Source organism: Athalia rosae, chromosome 2 (genome assembly GCF_917208135.1).
Source record: "Athalia rosae chromosome 2, iyAthRosa1.1, whole genome shotgun sequence".
Lineage (NCBI taxonomy): Eukaryota > Metazoa > Arthropoda > Insecta > Hymenoptera > Athaliidae > Athalia > Athalia rosae.
The window spans coordinates 26,532,162-26,548,743 of NC_064027.1; the positions used below are offsets into that span (position 1 = coordinate 26,532,162).

The following is a 16,582-nucleotide window of genomic DNA, read 5'->3' on the forward strand; positions in this document are numbered from 1 at the left end:
ACGCACGCGCGCTTTGCGATACGGCATTTGTTTCGATTAACAATTGAAAGGCGGTGCAGGTTGAAGACAGATAAAGCGCGGGCGGATGAACGACCGATGAACGACCTTTTACTCTGCAATCCGTCAACCGTCGAAATTAGGAACTGAATCATCGGCAAAATGACATGTACAATTGTACAATTGTGACGTTGTAATAGTTAAAAATCGATGATATGATATGAGAAACGTGCTGCGGCTCAAGTTGTAGCAGTTTTTGATGTATAGGCATCGTTTTGCGTCATGATATGACACGGCAAATCTGAATTTGTTCCTCCGCAACGTGATATTGATGATAATTATCACAGTTGTATGTACGAAAATCTGTAGATCGAGTCAAAATTGCTAGTTAAGTTGAACAGAAAAAGGATAGGATTTCGCGCTAAGCGTACGTCATATTTGGCGGGAATAAATCACCGGCGAGAATTCGTGATCTTCAAAAACGGCACTATCTCAATTTTATCGAAACCTGTTCTGAAAAATTAGTTTATCGTGGCGTGTTACGCTCCTAGTAGATACGAGGCGTCTATTTGCGGACGAGTCACGCGCCTCGAATGTACGTCATGGCTTGACAATGAGTAAAACACCGTCACGAGTATGAAGTGTACGTTACTCAAAGTCATCCGAAACTACATTCACAGAAAACGAAGAACAGCACTAAGCTCATCACGTATTGATGATGACGAGATGGCTTATTGTGACGTCGCGCGATTGGCATCACGATGACGCGCCGTCAGGGTCGTAGGAATTAGATAAGACGGCTCTACTTGATGAAAGAAAGTGATTTTTGATAACAGAATCCATTCAATAGGCTTCTGAAAAACTTTCAGCAGTTGAAATTTATTCAAAATAAAATGCGTACATGTATGTACCATAGATACCTATATTAAACTTGCACATTGAAAAGGGCTTCGGACAGATTAAAAAAGTGTAGCAAAATCAAATTTCATTCTTCTGGTAGATGTCAGATTTCTAATTACGTTTTCAGCAAAGTTTTGACCATATTAGCCGTTTGCACCGACAAAATTTGAATCGATTTGAAGAGTAGAAAAAAACGCAAAGAACTATTCAAATCTCACTTCGTAACTTGACCGGAAATTACCGACGAAGTTTTCAAAGAAGCCCGAAAGCTCGATAAAGCTCTAGGAGGCTCCATCTGGAGTCGAACCCCCAAAATTTAATAACGCGCAACATTCTTGAGGTATGGTAATATTCAAATATCCGATGCGTCGTGTTAATCCACGAGAGGCGCTCTTGGCCCGCAATGAAAGATTTTCGAGAGGCGCAAGCAGATCTGCCGACAACTACCGAAGTAATATAACGCTTAAGTAAACTCTCTGCATCCTCGCGCGCGTTGAAACAATTACCATGTGTTATTAAGATCCCAAAAATATAAAGAAAAAATATACCTACAGATACCATACATCATGGCGGAGGGCAACGACTTCCCGCATGCAGAGAATAAATAAATGACGATCGATAAAAAGGAAGAAATAAAGCTAAGGCGCATTTTTTGATATCCATCATCCAAAGATGAACATCAGACGTTTGCCGGGTTTTATGTACCACTATAAATTCGTATCATTAGTAATATTTCTATTGCTAATAACGACAATCTACTTATTAATCCACTGGGGAATAATGTGTACGAATTTAGAGGCATGGAAACACGTATCTACAGTGGTAAGTACTGTCGATTTTCGAGCGTACATACATCAAATCATTATATAATTTTCAAAATTAGTTAGTTGCTGCTGCAGTAACGTCTGCTTTATTGAAGACAATGTGACACACACATCCGCGTGTACAGGTGAGCGCGTGTCGTTTTGATTGTCAACGGTCACGTGATACGACTGCGCCAATCCTCAGAGGGTCACGCACGCGCGAAATTAATTTTACTCACCCTCTGAGGTGACGCAACGAGTTGAGGGGATGCTGCACAAATTGCCGATATAACGAAATTGTAGATTACCAAATTATCAGTCAATACTGAGACCAAATTCATCTTTCCAATCACGTTCGATCCATTGAAAGGAAACATTACCAAATTAGTTTAGAGTCGAGCAAAACTTAGGAAGTTGAGCGTTTGACAAGAAAAATCAATTTACTTACTATACTCACAGCGAATCGCACGATTTTATCAGTCGAGGTCTAAAAGTCTTTGAATGACGGTATAAAAATTCGCTTTGCCAGGTTCCACAATGAAAGAAGAATCATATAATGTAATGAGATGTCTATGCTGTCTTTTACTTTGTAGCTCGCTTTATAGCGTGCTAGGGTCGTAAAATTGAGATGACCTAAAGGTAAAGATAGTCGTACAGGAAATGTTGAGAAGATTCGAATGTGGAGGCCTGCAGAAAAACAAATCAATTCTTCTGCACAAATTTTGCATACGTATCGGATCCTAATCGACTGATGCCAGAAAAAAAAATTTAATCGATGTACCAAGGAATTTTGTAGATTTTATAAATGCAATTTATGCAGTATAAGATTGCAGTTCGTGTCAACCTAGATTGTGTCAAGGTGCACCGAGATGTATACAACTTCCGATTGCATAATTTAAATTGTGTTCTGCACAGTTATAACGCGGTTTTATCGACTCTATAGTGCAACACAGGTGCGTGATAATTCACGTGCATTCCATGCCTATACTTAAGTACAACACGCAAGTAAAACGATGATAGAATTCGCCAAATTAGCCAATTTTGGATTCACTGGTGAAAATTATGGTTCACCTGGAGATCGAAAATGTCTATAACAAAATCTGGCTTGTTTAAATCGTATAAAAAGCGTTGAGATGTTCAATGCAGAAGCAATAACTTTGAAGAATTCTCTGTATTATTCCGTCTCGAAACGAATCAACGTATTTTGCGTCGTTTTTCTATTAGGTAATATTATTTGCTTGTAGCTTCACTGCAATCGATCAAGGATTATTCGTACAGTCTTTCAAGTTCAAAAAGGTTCCAGGTATAGTTAGTACAATGCATTTCGCACTTACCTGCACGGAGCGATGTGAATCCTGGCGAGGTGCTATGCGTATTAATGGCGGTGGGTGGTCACTTTTAAAAGAAGTCACATAGCATATCTACTTCGTATTCTTCGTAGCCAAATATAAATGCAATTTTCAAGGATATCACTATGTCGTAATTAGTTCATGAAAAAATTGAAAATTGAATAAAATATGATATTTTACTCGAGTAGATTAAAAAAGGTGTAATTCGTTACATTCGAAATTTTAATTACGCCGCACCATATTTTGTGAATCCTCAGTGTTCCATGCACAGTTCTGGAGCGGCCGCTGGAATATTGTGCGGTCCTCTTTGCTCCGAAAAAAGAATTCATTCACTGGCATGTGAGAACCTTCACGCAGGCAAAGAAGCTGTGTTTTCAGCACACTGGGAGACCACAAGACTTGTCTTTAAGGCTTCCAGGTATACAGAATCCGAACTGATCTACATACATATATGGTGTAACTAACTTGTTTTTCAGCTTTTCAATTCAAGTAACAGTTTTTACTGTTTTTTTCATGCAGGATACACACACACACGGATCAATCTGAGGCTCTTTTCTGGACGGACACCGGAGGGAGTCGACATTTTCCGTCTGAAGAAGAATTCGGAAGCATGATTAAAGATCTAGTAGTAAACAAATTGAACGTTACGGTAACTGGTCCACAGCTACAGCGACTAAGTCGATTGCGGAGACATCACGTCGAAACTAATCCTACCAGACGTCATTTGGAAATGGAAAATGTCTGGCCACTTCTTCAGGAGAACGAGTACATAATGTCGATAATTTACGAAGACAGGGACGTCTTTCCACAATTAGTTGGAACCTGCGGAACATTTTTTGCCGTAGAATATGCCAAGCCCATTCAAACACCAACTACAATTCTTGCACTCTCAGATTCAAAACCAGAGTGGGCCAAAAGGTTTGTAGGATTGTACCATTTTCTTCTGATTCCCGAAGGGTCCAGAAGTGAGCCAAAAATTTTTCCGTAAATCATGACAGGTTGAAATTGGCCGTAATGATCCTGGACCTATTAGAAGAATTCGATGCAAACTTTGCAGAGCCTTTACACCTCTGCGACGTAAAGATCAATCATTTTGGGCTTCCTCCGGGTGGGCAAAGATTAAAGTTTCTGGATCTAGACGCGGTCTTCCCAAGGTCAGCAGTAGGTCGTCTCGTAGCTGATGGGCGAAGCTGCCAGAAGCACGAAGACTGTGACTACTTCGATTGCAGGTCCTTCTGCTCGGTGAATAAGAAGTGCGAGTCTCCAGTAGCAAACGATAATCTTCAAGTAAGTAATTGTTTAGGCGCGGCAAAAAATATTGAATCACTGCAGATTACGCTAACATATTCTTAACAGGTAATATGTGAAAAAATATTTCTCGGATGGACGTTATCCGGAACAATAATAATTCCTGGTTTGCTGATGTCGCAACATACTACAAGCACTTTAGCAGTCATGCTGAGACAATGTGCGAACCCAGCTGGAGATCTAACGCATTTGCCGAGAGCTGCCGTGCCGGATAGTCTAAAATCGAGGTTGTATAATATGCTCAGTGAAATGGAACAGCGGTTCAGTGGCTTACAGTGAAGAAAATTCTAACGGAAATATAAAACAAAAATGAAAGATGCCTTCAAAGTTAGTTTAAAGATAACTTAATTGAAAAGTTACCGTAGTTCCTACGTACACAATCCCGTACTATGATTAATTAGGTGAGAAATGATCGCATTGGATCAAATGATAATAGTTGTTTAATGAGCACTTATAACATATGAGTGAAACCAAAGAATTTTTGTGCGATAACAAAATATTTAATTATTAATAGATTTTATAGCGCCGATTTAGTGTATTATAGTCTTCCGCATAGGATAATTATTTGGCCCAATGATTAATGTACTTATTTACGATAATTAGAATACTATCGAAATTCAATCAATAAATGAAATTATTACTATTATTATACCGTTGTCATCATTTCACTTTCCTGCTATAATGAAACGGATGTATAGCCATGCTTATGCTAAATAAACTCTCGTTCGATACAGTAATCCACAACTTGGATACTCCTAATAATTTATGTTCAAGAAATTCTGTTGAACGACCTATTATTTAATGTATCACCAATGCATTGTTGAATCATTTTCATCATGTCATTATAGTCGATTATTGCAAAGTTCTTTGTCAACTTTCTTATAACAAGCTCGAATATTCTGTGTCCTTCGCGGGAGTTTCTCAACAGTAAAAAAGAAAAAAAAAACACCAAAAAACGTAATATCGTTACCGGGAAATTTCGGGTTTTTATTATTTTTAATATGATTTTTCCACAAATTTCAGTGTGTCTTGGAATCGAACGAGTGTCAACTTAGCACTAGTATTGCTCGAAAAGGATGTTTTATTCATGTGAAAATTCTTACTAACTCAATTCTAACGACTTAATTATAACTAGGTTCACAATTTTCACGCTCCATATTTTATCTAATTCAATAGCATCCACCGCTTATCTACGTTGGGATATGGCTGTGAAAAAATTAACCGTTCGATCGTATATAGTCGATCCTTAGGAACTGACAAAAAAAAACAGTCTTTATAATCATCATCTAAGTACATATTCGTATTCATCAATACCAATCTATTTTTTGGGGAAATTGTAGCTAGTATTAAACGTAAAAATTGTGCATGTTTTTTTTGGTTGATTTTTTTTCAATTTCTAAACTAGAATTATTGCTCGAGTGTGCAGTGAGAAAATCAAATCAAATACAGAATGTCAAATATAAGGATAAAAACCTTGGTGGTATAGTGAAAAAAATAAGAGCAAGTAAAAAATTACCACCAAATAGCTTTGTCGAATTGAAATTGAACTTGGCTATTCAATATGACAGCAACGTCATAATAAATGTGTATATTTATTTAATTATAGGGGAAAAAAAGAAAATCAACTCTGCGCGTATTTGTATAAATGCACGAAATTAATTAGATTCGAAATTAATTACCATTGCTAATTACCAACTTTATCATTAGCCATAATTTCGAGTCGTCGAATGACCTTGTTGATATCAATGTTTTTGGACAACTTCAAGTAATCGACTTTTCGAACATTATGCAAGCTTGCCCAAGTCGGCATTAGTTTGCAAAGAAGTTTAATATGGTCTTCCAACTCGTTATTGGTGAGTTTTGCCCTGTAAGAATTGTCGAGTTTAGCGATTACGAACTCCAAAGTTAAAACGCCCTTTTTTTCCGCCACAAAAATATTTCGCAATATCTTCGCTAGTTCTGGTAAACGCGAATACCGCGTCGCTTCTTTATCCGCACTGGGCGTTCTTGTCATAGCCTCTAAGGCTTTGGCTGCCTGCTTTGCACGAACCTGTCGATGATATATCACTATAGATGACTCAAAATCGGAAGCTAGAAAATGAAAATAGAAGTATGATGTTTACTCACCTTCTCTAGGAGAGCCTTAGGAATTCCTTTGAAAGCAGAATTCAGATAGCTACGTTGAACGGTGGGTGTTGCTGGAGGCGTATCAACGATCGAAATCTCAACTTTTCTCATTCCCTGATCAACAACTTGAGTTGTAGCATCGACAGTCGTATTTGCAATCGGCGATTCAGATTTACATGTCATCTTTGCCTCGGCTAGTCTCTGTAGAGCCTTTTCCATGCGCGTGTTACAGTTAAACAAGCTTTTTGCCTTTTCTGTAAAAATTCATATCTAGTTGAGTTTCAGGAAATATACAAAACTATAGTCACAAACCGTTAAGACTTTTACAAGCGATGACTCACTGATTCTATTCAACGTTTCATGTCTACCAAGCTTCAGCTTAAAACCGTTGACAAAGCAGAGTACTTTCATGCGCATAATATTTCTGATTAAACTCTAAGATAGCGTGAATACGAATAAAACAGTTGAATACTGGCAGCAGCAGCCAGAAATGGTCTATGCATTTCGTATTTTACTGAACGAGTTTATGTCAATCGAATTATTGCATTGCTTACAAAAATATTTGCTGATAGGTGACCCAGATTAAATTATTTCAAAATTGGGGGCACACTGTTATAATGGTGTCATAGCTTTTTGCTGATGGAGTAAAAAGAATTGAGAATGATACGATTTTTTTGAATTGTTTATGAGCCCTAGAAATTAAGGAGTATGTAGAACAGATTTTTGAACTTACGAAGAACGTCCTGAGCAGTTGTAAACTGTTCAATATTGGGTGGCTGTGGTAATTCTGCTTGCTCAATTGGGAGGCAGCTTTCCACGTTGAATTCTGGGTGCCATCTAGTTATTTTGTGCTTTGGAATTATCATGGGTGGATCCAAGCTGTGCAAGAACTTCTCATGTTCAGCTTTGACAAGATCTATTATGGAAATTGAACCGTGGTTTTAAATGCTATGAGAATTCCACACGAAATGAATGCAAATTTCTTATACAATGAACAGAAATTATAAACTCTGAGTTTTTCTCACCCAGAAGCGTCTTGTAGAAGATTCTTTTGCGTTCCAGTAGCACAGTTGGACACATGCTAGTTTCTGATCCAGATTTTAAGACATTATCTGCATCTGGAGTATTTCTTCCAGTTTTGGGCTCGACTAAAGGTGTGACAACCAGCTCGTAATTGTCCTGCTTGGAGGTAGTACCGAAATTGTGCAATTTTTCTTGATGGAAAGCAAAAGCGTTTGGAAAGACTGTTTTGATCTGCGCAAGTATTTCTAAAGAGAAATTACGCCGTGACATTTCCTGTACCGCTGGCTTCAATTTTTTGAAAGTTATTACTTCTTTCCTGTTGAACAACAGTGCCGCGACCTGGAAATGGATATTCAGCATTGACTTTTGAAACAATCGCAAAAAGACTCATTCATTTTCTTACAGATTAAATCTATAAATTACCGTGTCCACACATCTAAAGGCCTCAGCCAAAAGCCTGTAATTGTAGGGCAAGGCAAGAGCAGGTGTTCCGCTTTCAACTAGTGATTGGTATTTTTGGTAAGCAGCAAGTTTTGTGGGACTGCTTTTGACTGGGCTTCCAGAGTTCTCTTTGGGCGCAAACAGAAGACGCCGTTGAGGACTGGCGTTTTTTGGGAGATCTACATTCTTGGTTGGGGTTAAGAGATTCTTGCGTGGAGAGAGCAATGCCTTCTGCGGACTTTAGAAAATAGATTATTATAGAAAGTGGTAATTGTCTTGTACATAAATTTACCAAATAAGAATTTAAAGTACCTAATAGGAACCTCAAGTTCGATTTTCTCAAACTTCTTGATCTGTGGTTTCATGACTTCCTTCTTGCTTTCAAGCTCATCAAGTTTAGCAGCACATTTGTTGACTCTAGCCATGGCTGCCTTTAGCTCGGCGAGTCTTCCACTCTTTACAACTCTGTTCTTAATTTCCCCAATACTAAGATCTTGCTGTGCAAGGGTTTCCATGACTGACATCTTTTTTGGTGTCAGCGCTCCTGCAGCAGGCTGTTCTCTTATTTTTTGTGGTGTTAGCGGCTTTTTTTTTGTTGGACTTAGAGCTCCTTTCTTTTCAAAAACTACGTTTTTGGAATTCTGGACTGAACCGTCACTCCCTTCCTTGCTAAGTTTCAAAAAAGTCTCTCGAATATCAGCTTGTCCTTCCTGAGCCAAATTTTTCTTTGCCCTGAGCCCTCGTCCTTTTGCATTTGCTTTTGGGGCCTTTGAGGCACCAGACTTAGGGGAATCGAATTGAATATTCCTGACGACTCGGTTAGGGCGTAGAGTGATATTCCGAGACTCTCCTTCAACATTTTTGGAGTCTAAATTTAGGGTAGTATCTTTAGGAGCTGAGAAGACGATCATAGGGCTCATTTTAGGGTTACCTTCTTCAGGCTGTGGAGTTAACGGAGCCAAAGATCCAGAGTTTTTGGAGTTTTCCGAGCCACGTTCCGAACTGCTCACTAAATTTCCAGCCTGCTCTTCGTCAAGGACCAAGACCTTCGTCCTGATCCTCACGTCTTCGGCAGCTGTTCGTTTTCGGTTGTTGAAATACGCATCAACGAACTGTTGCGACATATTCGCTGTTTTTGATGAACAGTTTAAAGTTAAAGAGTACTATAAATTTTCAGCGGAGGCTTAGAACGGATTGTAACAGTTTTGTACCACGATTTCAATCACAAAATTCACTAGCACATTGTCAGAACAACGGTCGACTGGTTACTCCATTTTTATCACAAAACCGCGCGCCTTTAACGGTTTTTGGCGCGTAAACAAATCGGCGCTGTCAGCAGCAGTCGAGGGAGCGGCATCAAAACAAGGGCAGCCACCAAAAATTGTGTCTACAGCAACGGTATCCTTTCAGCGTTGACTGATACCAATCTCCAGTTAATACACTTTCAGCGTTGCTTTCTTCAGTCAACGCTTTCAGGACCGTCCGTTTGATTTATTAATATATTTCTAGCCAGTGAAGCACAAATTTTTAAATTTAAAATGCTACCGATAGACGAATTAGATTTTAAGAATTTTAATTACTATAAGTAATTAACAATATATGAAAATCCAACTCGTAATATTTATTCAAAGTAAATAGGTTTTTCCTGGATAATCGGCCCTGATTCCTGAACCGAGCATCGGAGGTAGCCGGAAAACGTTGCACGAGACGAAGTTCCAGAAAGCAAGAGCAAAAATTTGACTGGAGAGCAGTGGGACTACCCTTCGACATCTGTCAAATTCACAACTGATCAGTCTACGATGATTTTCATACCAACGAACGTCACTAAACTAAGGATAACACCGATTTAAAATCACTCCAATTGTTTCCTAGATTTATGTTATCTTTTAATAGAGATGAGATCGTATAAATTCATAATCATCGCATAGATACTAAAATACTCCAGTAGTAGAAAAGTGTATCTGCCGTGGCCGTGTCCCCCGCCCTTTACGTGTGGTCTTGTCTCTCAATTATTCCTCTTGGCTATATTCCTCCGCGATTATTCATTTGATATATCGTGATAATGCAGGCGATCAAGTGCGTTGTCGTCGGCGATGGGTAAGTTTAATTTTATTTATCGTATTGTCTCAATTCAAGGATCAATCAACCTACCCTTGGCTCAAAAGAAATAAGTGAAAAGAAAACAGAGACTCTTCTTGGTGTGTGGTCAATGGTCATCCTCATCAGTCATGTCAGCGTACACCTCGAGAAGACAATTAAATTCTTTAAAATACCATCGCTAGTTGGGGAGGTCCAATGTTACCGATTCTCAAAAGAGAAATCGCGACAATCAACACCCCCCTCTCCAATCTTCAAATTTTGACACTTGAAATATTCGCTTACCCGTCCGCACCTACCAATTCTTTTTTTGACCTTATCTCATGATGATAATTATGCTGATGATAATGATGATGATGACGACGACGATGATGATGACGATGACGGTTATGGTGATGATGACGCCAAACTCAACACTCTCATGAACTTAGATATCCTAGACTATCCCTCCAAGTTTAATATGAAGAATTTTCCGCACACTTATCAAAATATACAAATCTCGTTTTAGAACATTTTACGCATATATTTCACACAGATACATTATATAGTGTTACCACATTTTCCTCCGACAAGAGGTATAAAGAGATTGTCTAGCAAGTCATTGACTGAACACACCACATAATTGTTCTGATAGGTTCCGATTTGATCTTTAGAGATACAATTTTTTATGTAACAAAAAAAACAATCATATGTATATTTTCTACAAAAGTTGCTACCAGCAACTGACTGAACAAATTTTTCAACAGAGCCGTGGGTAAGACCTGTTTGCTGATAAGTTACACAACCAATGCGTTTCCTGGAGAATACATACCTACAGTATTTGACAATTATTCTGCAAATGTGATGGTGGATGGCAAACCAATAAATTTGGGTCTTTGGGATACGGCTGGTCAAGAGGATTACGATAGACTGCGTCCTCTCTCCTACCCACAGACAGATGTCTTTTTAATATGCTTTTCACTTGTTAATCCTGCAAGTTTTGAAAATGTACGAGCTAAATGGTACCCTGAGGTTCGTCATCACTGCCCAGCTACACCAATCATCTTAGTTGGAACAAAACTGGACTTGCGTGAGGACAAAGAAACCATAGAACGACTTAAAGACAAAAAACTTGCACCCATCACCTACCCTCAGGTAACAAATTCTATTTTAAATTAAAATTAAAAGGAAGTATTTCATCCAAAATCAATGCTGGTCATCAATCAAAGTTGCTCAATCTCAAAAGGTCATGAGATTAATTTGTGATATTGTGTAGATTACAATAAGCGCTAAAATTAGATTTTTGGAGATATCTGACTCACCATAATTACATGATACTTGTTCCAATTTCCTAATCAACTAATTTGCACCATCACACATCGTAAAAAATACTTTTTGTTAGCTACATCAAAGAAAAATAGCCAACATATATTTGAAATCCAAAAGCAAACTCGTTCAAAATATTTGATAAATTTCTATATCGATTTTCTGGAATAGTCCTAGCCTTTGTATGAGAATATTTTAATTTCTTATATAAAATTCTTAACTGATAATAACAAATCTAATTTTTTAATCTTCCAGGGTTTAGCTATGGCAAAAGAAATTGGGGCGGTCAAGTACCTAGAATGTTCAGCATTGACGCAGAAGGGCCTGAAGACAGTGTTCGATGAAGCGATACGTGCAGTCCTTTGTCCCCCTATCCACCCTAAGCCAAAGCGCAGGTGTTTTCTCCTATAATATTAAGTGTTTGAACCAATGCCAGTATAGCCACCTATACGCCCTCTTTGTTTCCCATCCCTTCTATCATCATTAATTTGATTGATTCGCACAGCAAAAATTTTGAAAACAGCGGTCACCGCCTTAATTGGCACAAGTTCATGATGCACAAAGCAGCGTTTAGCGGCACAACGTAACCATTCAGTACCATACACACCATATTGTTGGATATAAATGCTAAAATACTAAATGAAGGTAACTATTGTCAGTGTTCATGAATTAGTTGAAAAAAAGCAATAGTCAATATAATGTATTTTACACAGCTGTCAATGAGCTACTTTGTTACTTTTCTACAGCATCACTTCTATTTGCATTCCTTTTCTCTATTTTAACAACTTTTTTTTTATTTCCGTTCTTTGTCTTAGTAACTTTTATCGTGATAATTTTGTGAAATGTTTTTAACTTTAATTACCAGGACGTCCGTTACAGAAATCAAATGACTCTAGTGCCAATAATTAGAATGCTCGTTGAACAAACGATGAACAATATTTTCAAAAAAAGAAATAAATTATTAAATAATAATAATAATAGTTTTAAAAAGCAGATGAACATTAACAAAGGTGGCATGGCTAGTTAGACAAGAGGGACGTAGAAGGAACCAAACTGATTGTGTACAGTATATTTGAGTATATTAATAATGATTATTAATAATTATATAGGTATAAATGATGATGAAAACAAAACAAAGCAAAGGAAAACAACAAAAAAAATTAATTAACCCTACTATTATTATTATTATTCTTATATTATACATACCACACATGAAGTATATAGATATAGATCTTAGGTATACGCGATTTTAACAATACTACATTATATTAACGATAAAAACGATAACGTTAGTATCTCCAAATTCCCCCGCCCACCTGCTCACCCATCCACCCCTGTCCGTCGGCTGTCTATTTACGTACGATCAAATCACTTCTACGTTAGATGAAATCATAAAATCAGATGAACTGCGCCTGTGACTTGTTTAAATGGTATTTATAAATATATTCAATGTTATTGTGGTGAACTTTTGGACCTGATTCGTTATGGTTATTGACAATTATGTATCGTTCAACTTTGACACAACAAATGCAAGTAAATACATTTTTTCCATAAAATAACAAATATTAGAGTGGTCTTAATGCAAACTCTTATAGTCAGAAAGTCGAGTGGTTTCAGTGTGCAAGTTGTTGGGAAAATTGTTGTCCTTCTACTGTCAGAGCGAGAGACCTTTGTTATGTCAGAATTGGCTAGATATGTTTAACAAATAGAAAACAGATCAGGTCCAAGCTGATAAAGAATAAATGTTATTACAAGTGTTTAGTGGCGGAAGAGAGAAAAAATAAATAAAAATAAAACCAGTACGAGAGAATGAAGAAATGAATGTGAGTAAAATGGCATATTCTAATTGTATATAATTGCCAAGGTTAAAGCTTATTCCTACTATTGTCGTAATATATTAGCTACTAAACGGATCTAAAACACACGTTGCTTGTTTTTATAGTAAAAATGAATGAAAAAAAAGACTAAAATAAAACTGAAAGCCCACGACTCTATTGCATCTTGGCGCTAGACCGTGATAGACGTTCGTGAGCAGTTGTAAGATAAAATAACATACGAGATAACGGCAGGATAAAAAAATCAAGTAATTGAATAATGATGAAACCGTTATTGTAACTAAATTGGCTTTATTAAATGGGTGTTTATTATATTGTTCTACACTCAATTTACATTTTCCTTTAATACCGATATGTCACAGCTAAATCTGCAACCGCAATATTGGAAGCTATTTCGGAATAATTACAACTAGAGCACTTGAAGTAGATACCTCCAACAATTCTTCATTACATCGCAATTTAATATTTACGCTGCAGCATCGAAGAACATCCCAATTAAAGATGAAACTTGATCAGGTGTGTATTTGGCATGCTTTGCTGGATTTTTTGAAAATGATGTTCCACGATATTTGTTGTGGAAAACAGTGTAGAGAGGGAGCAAAGAATGTCTCAAAGCTTGACGCAGTTCCTCTCGAAGACGAGGGTCTGGAACGGAGTATGAACGCTGACTCTTTGCGGCCTCGTCTAACTCCCTCGTAAACCCAACGAATCGCTCTTTTATCACCTTTGATCCCAATTCTAAAGATGCGAAACAAAAAATTTTTAAGGAATAAGCGTTCAGTTGTCATTCTGTTCAGAACAATCGAAATTCTACATTCAATCCCAAATATAGTACTTAAGTATCTCACCAAGTTCTTCGGATAATTCAAGAAAAATCATAGCCTTAGCAAATGTTGCAGTGACGTAATTTACTTTATCTTTTGCCAATAAATCCTCGTATGTTCTCTCAGCGGAGGGTTCAGCTAATAGCAGTAATTCCATGAGAGAGCTACGTCGCAGCGCATTGATTACATAGTTGTGATTGTTTAGACGAAAAAGCATCCGCAATGCTCCATCGGAATATGACGTGTCACTCCTGTTAACCAGAGCCAAATTCAGCTGTGCCAAAACCTTTTCTGTGAAAAAAAAAATCCTAAAATTATACACAGAGATTCAAGCGCAGTTGAAATAGAATAATACTCACTTATATAGACACCGAGTAACATTCTGTGATTATCCTCTGCTTGCTGAGGTGATGAAACCGTTGTATTACCGTAAGACGAATCTGTGCCAGTGGTACGGACTAAAACGGCACCAGCCGTGTCAGCACACTCAGCCAGGTGTTCCAAAAACACGAGAACATTGCTAGTACTTTCGGCAACTGTTCCATCTTTGGGCAGTGTGGCTCCCGAGTCGTTTCGAACGCTTTCAGCAAAATCTTCCAATGCTTTAGCGCCCTTTATGGTAACAAAAAATCGAACATGATTGAATTTTCAGCTTCAGACGAAAGAAATTTCAAATCCTGCATACCGTGGAGTTCAATGTGTTGAGTACAGAAGCAAATTTGGACCTAAGGGCAAAGTCACAGCCTTCAACAGTTCTCTCCAAATCAGGTTTGAGCTCGCCAAGGTGTTTGAGGATGGGAAAGACGACCAGGACAGCGGAGAAGTCGCGTCTGACAATGCACCTTTTAGCACGGGTAGCAATGCTTTCCCCATCATGTGCTACCAAGTCCATAGCGTCCCGCACGGTCGCTTCAAGTACTTGTGGTCGCAGTGATTGAGGAAGAATTCTAGCAAGAAGAGATCGCTCAGCCTGCATTAGCTTATGGAGACCAGCAGCTAGCAGCAAATAATTATCCATTTCCTGCTCGTCAGGTGCAGCATCTTCTGCTATGGAGCTCGAGAGCTGAGGTTGAGATCTCCGAGATGATTGTAAAGAGAGCCCTAATCCTGTTGTTTGTGATGCTTTGAACAACATTTTGCTTGCCTTTTTCTCCAAGACGTGCTGCAACCTTCGCGACGCTTTTCGGCCCGCAGTTTCCTGTGTGACTGAGGAGTGACGACTTGCAAATTTAGCCCTCTAGAATGAAAAATTTTCAAAATTGTTGGACATGGATGTCCCAACAAATAATTAAGGGCCATGTAAATTAGTTGATTATTACCGGCATGGGACTAGTAGCATGAATACTTCCACCACTGGCGCTCCTTTGATGCTCTTTTAAAAGTTGAAGAGATCTAAGAACTATTGCAGACCTAACTGAAGCATATATTTGGCCATGTTTTCGATAGCCTCTTTCCTCTAACCAGTTTGCTATTTTGACTAAATCATCAAGTGCGCTTTCAGGAAGTTGGCATAAAGAATGATATGCATCTTCAGCTCCACTGGTATCCTCATCTGACGTTATTAGGTCTAGTAGAATGATCGGTAGTACTGGCTTGCTTTGTCTAGCCAAAATATCCTTAAACTCAGCGTACAATGCTTCTGAACCAACTGTAAACATGGTTGATACATTTTCCAATTCAACAGAACTGGGATTATTCTTTTGGAAGTATCTCTGTGCATTGTGCAAACGATTCATCGCATCCAAAAAAGCATCTAGCCCTCCAGCACCAGTAGGGCCACTGCGAACGGCGGATTCCACCTCCCGACATACTCCATAGTAACCAATGGCGTGATCAAGTATAGTCAGGGTTTTTTCTATATCTAGGAAGGATATAGATCTTGAAAATCGTGTAACTCATCATGCTGAAATCAATAAGACTGGAAATTACCATGCTGTTGACGTTGAAGGTTTCCGGTCTCTGTATACACTGGTAATATTGTACGCTGTAATCTAGCAAGACGTTGTTCCAAGGAAGAAAGTATTCCGACAATACCTCCAGTAACACGTTTGCTGCGATCAATCTCAGCCTTCAATGTGGCTAGTCCTCCAACCTCCGCCTCTAACTTACACTCTATCTCAAACCGACGCTCTGAAGTATCATGCATATTCTTACACTGACAGTTGGAAGAATTAAATTTTCAGGTGATGTTTTGAGGTTGACAAATTTTGACAGCTAGGAGAGGTGACACAGGGAGGGAATATGGGGAGGTAATTGTCAACCGATGAGTGTGGAATTCTGGAGATGGCCCAGTGTTTCGCCCATAGACACTGATATGCATCCGTAAAGCTTGTTCTCGCCGTTTTTGTCTCTTGCCTCTGCACTTGAGTTTCGTTTGAAATATTGACGTTGGTTATTCCATACGGATAAATACCGCGATCCAAAAGCTGCACCAATCACGAAAGACCGCGATACCGCCATATCCGGTTTGACAATTTGACATCACAAATAACTGTCAACAATCCACGTCTTTTAAAAAGGAGTTCTTTGGTTCTTCCGCCGATCGAGAAATGGCGTGACCGGTGTTGGCAGTA

At 38.4% G+C, this 16,582-nt stretch overlaps 4 protein-coding genes across 5 annotated transcripts; 2 read left to right on the forward strand and 2 right to left on the reverse strand.

Moving 5' to 3' along the window:
* The first annotated feature begins 1,256 nt into the window (after positions 1 to 1,256).
* On the forward strand, positions 1,257 to 5,006 carry LOC105687822 (divergent protein kinase domain 1C). Its single transcript, XM_048650193.1, has 6 exons — positions 1,257 to 1,348; positions 1,452 to 1,719; positions 3,307 to 3,467; positions 3,569 to 3,967; positions 4,048 to 4,336; positions 4,406 to 5,006. The coding sequence occupies exons 2-6, from the start codon at positions 1,570 to 1,572 to the stop codon at positions 4,634 to 4,636; spliced, it is 1,230 nt and encodes a 409-aa protein (XP_048506150.1). The 5' UTR covers positions 1,257 to 1,348; positions 1,452 to 1,569; the 3' UTR covers positions 4,637 to 5,006.
* Positions 4,780 to 9,588, reverse strand: LOC105687821 (DNA replication factor Cdt1). 2 transcript variants are annotated; one of them, XM_012403725.3, is made up of 7 exons: positions 8,880 to 9,588; positions 8,261 to 8,816; positions 7,931 to 8,186; positions 7,510 to 7,846; positions 7,218 to 7,400; positions 6,485 to 6,738; positions 4,780 to 6,407 (listed from the first exon to the last, which is right to left on the reverse strand). In XM_012403725.3, the coding sequence occupies exons 1-7, from the start codon at positions 9,070 to 9,072 to the stop codon at positions 6,042 to 6,044; spliced, it is 2,145 nt and encodes a 714-aa protein (XP_012259148.2). In that variant the 5' UTR covers positions 9,073 to 9,588; the 3' UTR covers positions 4,780 to 6,041. The 2 variants fall into 2 exon arrangements, with proteins under 2 accessions (XP_012259148.2, XP_012259147.2); XM_012403724.3 differs by having other exon boundaries at positions 8,261 to 9,588.
* A 184-nt stretch (positions 9,589 to 9,772) lies between these two features.
* On the forward strand, positions 9,773 to 13,497 carry LOC105687805 (ras-related protein Rac1). Its single transcript, XM_012403696.3, has 3 exons — positions 9,773 to 10,045; positions 10,792 to 11,179; positions 11,606 to 13,497. Exons 1-3 carry the CDS (start codon positions 10,011 to 10,013, stop codon positions 11,759 to 11,761), a joined length of 579 nt encoding a protein of 192 aa, XP_012259119.1. The 5' UTR covers positions 9,773 to 10,010; the 3' UTR covers positions 11,762 to 13,497.
* Positions 13,460 to 16,533, reverse strand: LOC105687803 (exocyst complex component 7). Its single transcript, XM_012403695.3, has 6 exons — positions 15,939 to 16,533; positions 15,329 to 15,870; positions 14,695 to 15,246; positions 14,369 to 14,621; positions 14,034 to 14,300; positions 13,460 to 13,923 (listed from the first exon to the last, which is right to left on the reverse strand). The coding sequence occupies exons 1-6, from the start codon at positions 16,153 to 16,155 to the stop codon at positions 13,652 to 13,654; spliced, it is 2,103 nt and encodes a 700-aa protein (XP_012259118.2). The 5' UTR covers positions 16,156 to 16,533; the 3' UTR covers positions 13,460 to 13,651.
* Positions 16,534 to 16,582: the final 49 nt, after the last annotated feature.

Excerpts from the sequence above, each read along its gene's own strand:
- LOC105687822 (XM_048650193.1), top strand. The coding sequence starts at position 1,570 with ATGAACATCAGACGTTTGCCGGGTTTTATGTACCACTATAAATTCGTA. Across the intron at positions 1,720-3,306 it reads GGAAACACGTATCTACAGTG|TGTTCCATGCACAGTTCTGG; the intron begins GTAAGTACTGTC and ends GTGAATCCTCAG. Across the intron at positions 3,468-3,568 it reads CTTGTCTTTAAGGCTTCCAG|GATACACACACACACGGATC; the intron begins GTATACAGAATC and ends TTTTTCATGCAG.
- LOC105687803 (XM_012403695.3), bottom strand. The coding sequence starts at position 16,155 with ATGCATGATACTTCAGAGCGTCGGTTTGAGATAGAGTGTAAGTTAGAG. Across the intron at positions 15,247-15,328 it reads ATGCTACTAGTCCCATGCCG|AGGGCTAAATTTGCAAGTCG; the intron begins GTAATAATCAAC and ends TTTTCATTCTAG. Across the intron at positions 13,924-14,033 it reads TGAATTATCCGAAGAACTTG|AATTGGGATCAAAGGTGATA; the intron begins GTGAGATACTTA and ends TCGCATCTTTAG.
- LOC105687821 (XM_012403724.3), bottom strand. The coding sequence starts at position 9,072 with ATGTCGCAACAGTTCGTTGATGCGTATTTCAACAACCGAAAACGAACA. Across the intron at positions 7,401-7,509 it reads CTTCTACAAGACGCTTCTGG|ATCTTGTCAAAGCTGAACAT; the intron begins GTGAGAAAAACT and ends TTTCCATAATAG. Across the intron at positions 6,408-6,484 it reads CTAAGGCTCTCCTAGAGAAG|GTTCGTGCAAAGCAGGCAGC; the intron begins GTGAGTAAACAT and ends TATCATCGACAG.
- LOC105687805 (XM_012403696.3), top strand. The coding sequence starts at position 10,011 with ATGCAGGCGATCAAGTGCGTTGTCGTCGGCGATGG. Across the intron at positions 10,046-10,791 it reads TGCGTTGTCGTCGGCGATGG|AGCCGTGGGTAAGACCTGTT; the intron begins GTAAGTTTAATT and ends ATTTTTCAACAG. Across the intron at positions 11,180-11,605 it reads CACCCATCACCTACCCTCAG|GGTTTAGCTATGGCAAAAGA; the intron begins GTAACAAATTCT and ends TTAATCTTCCAG.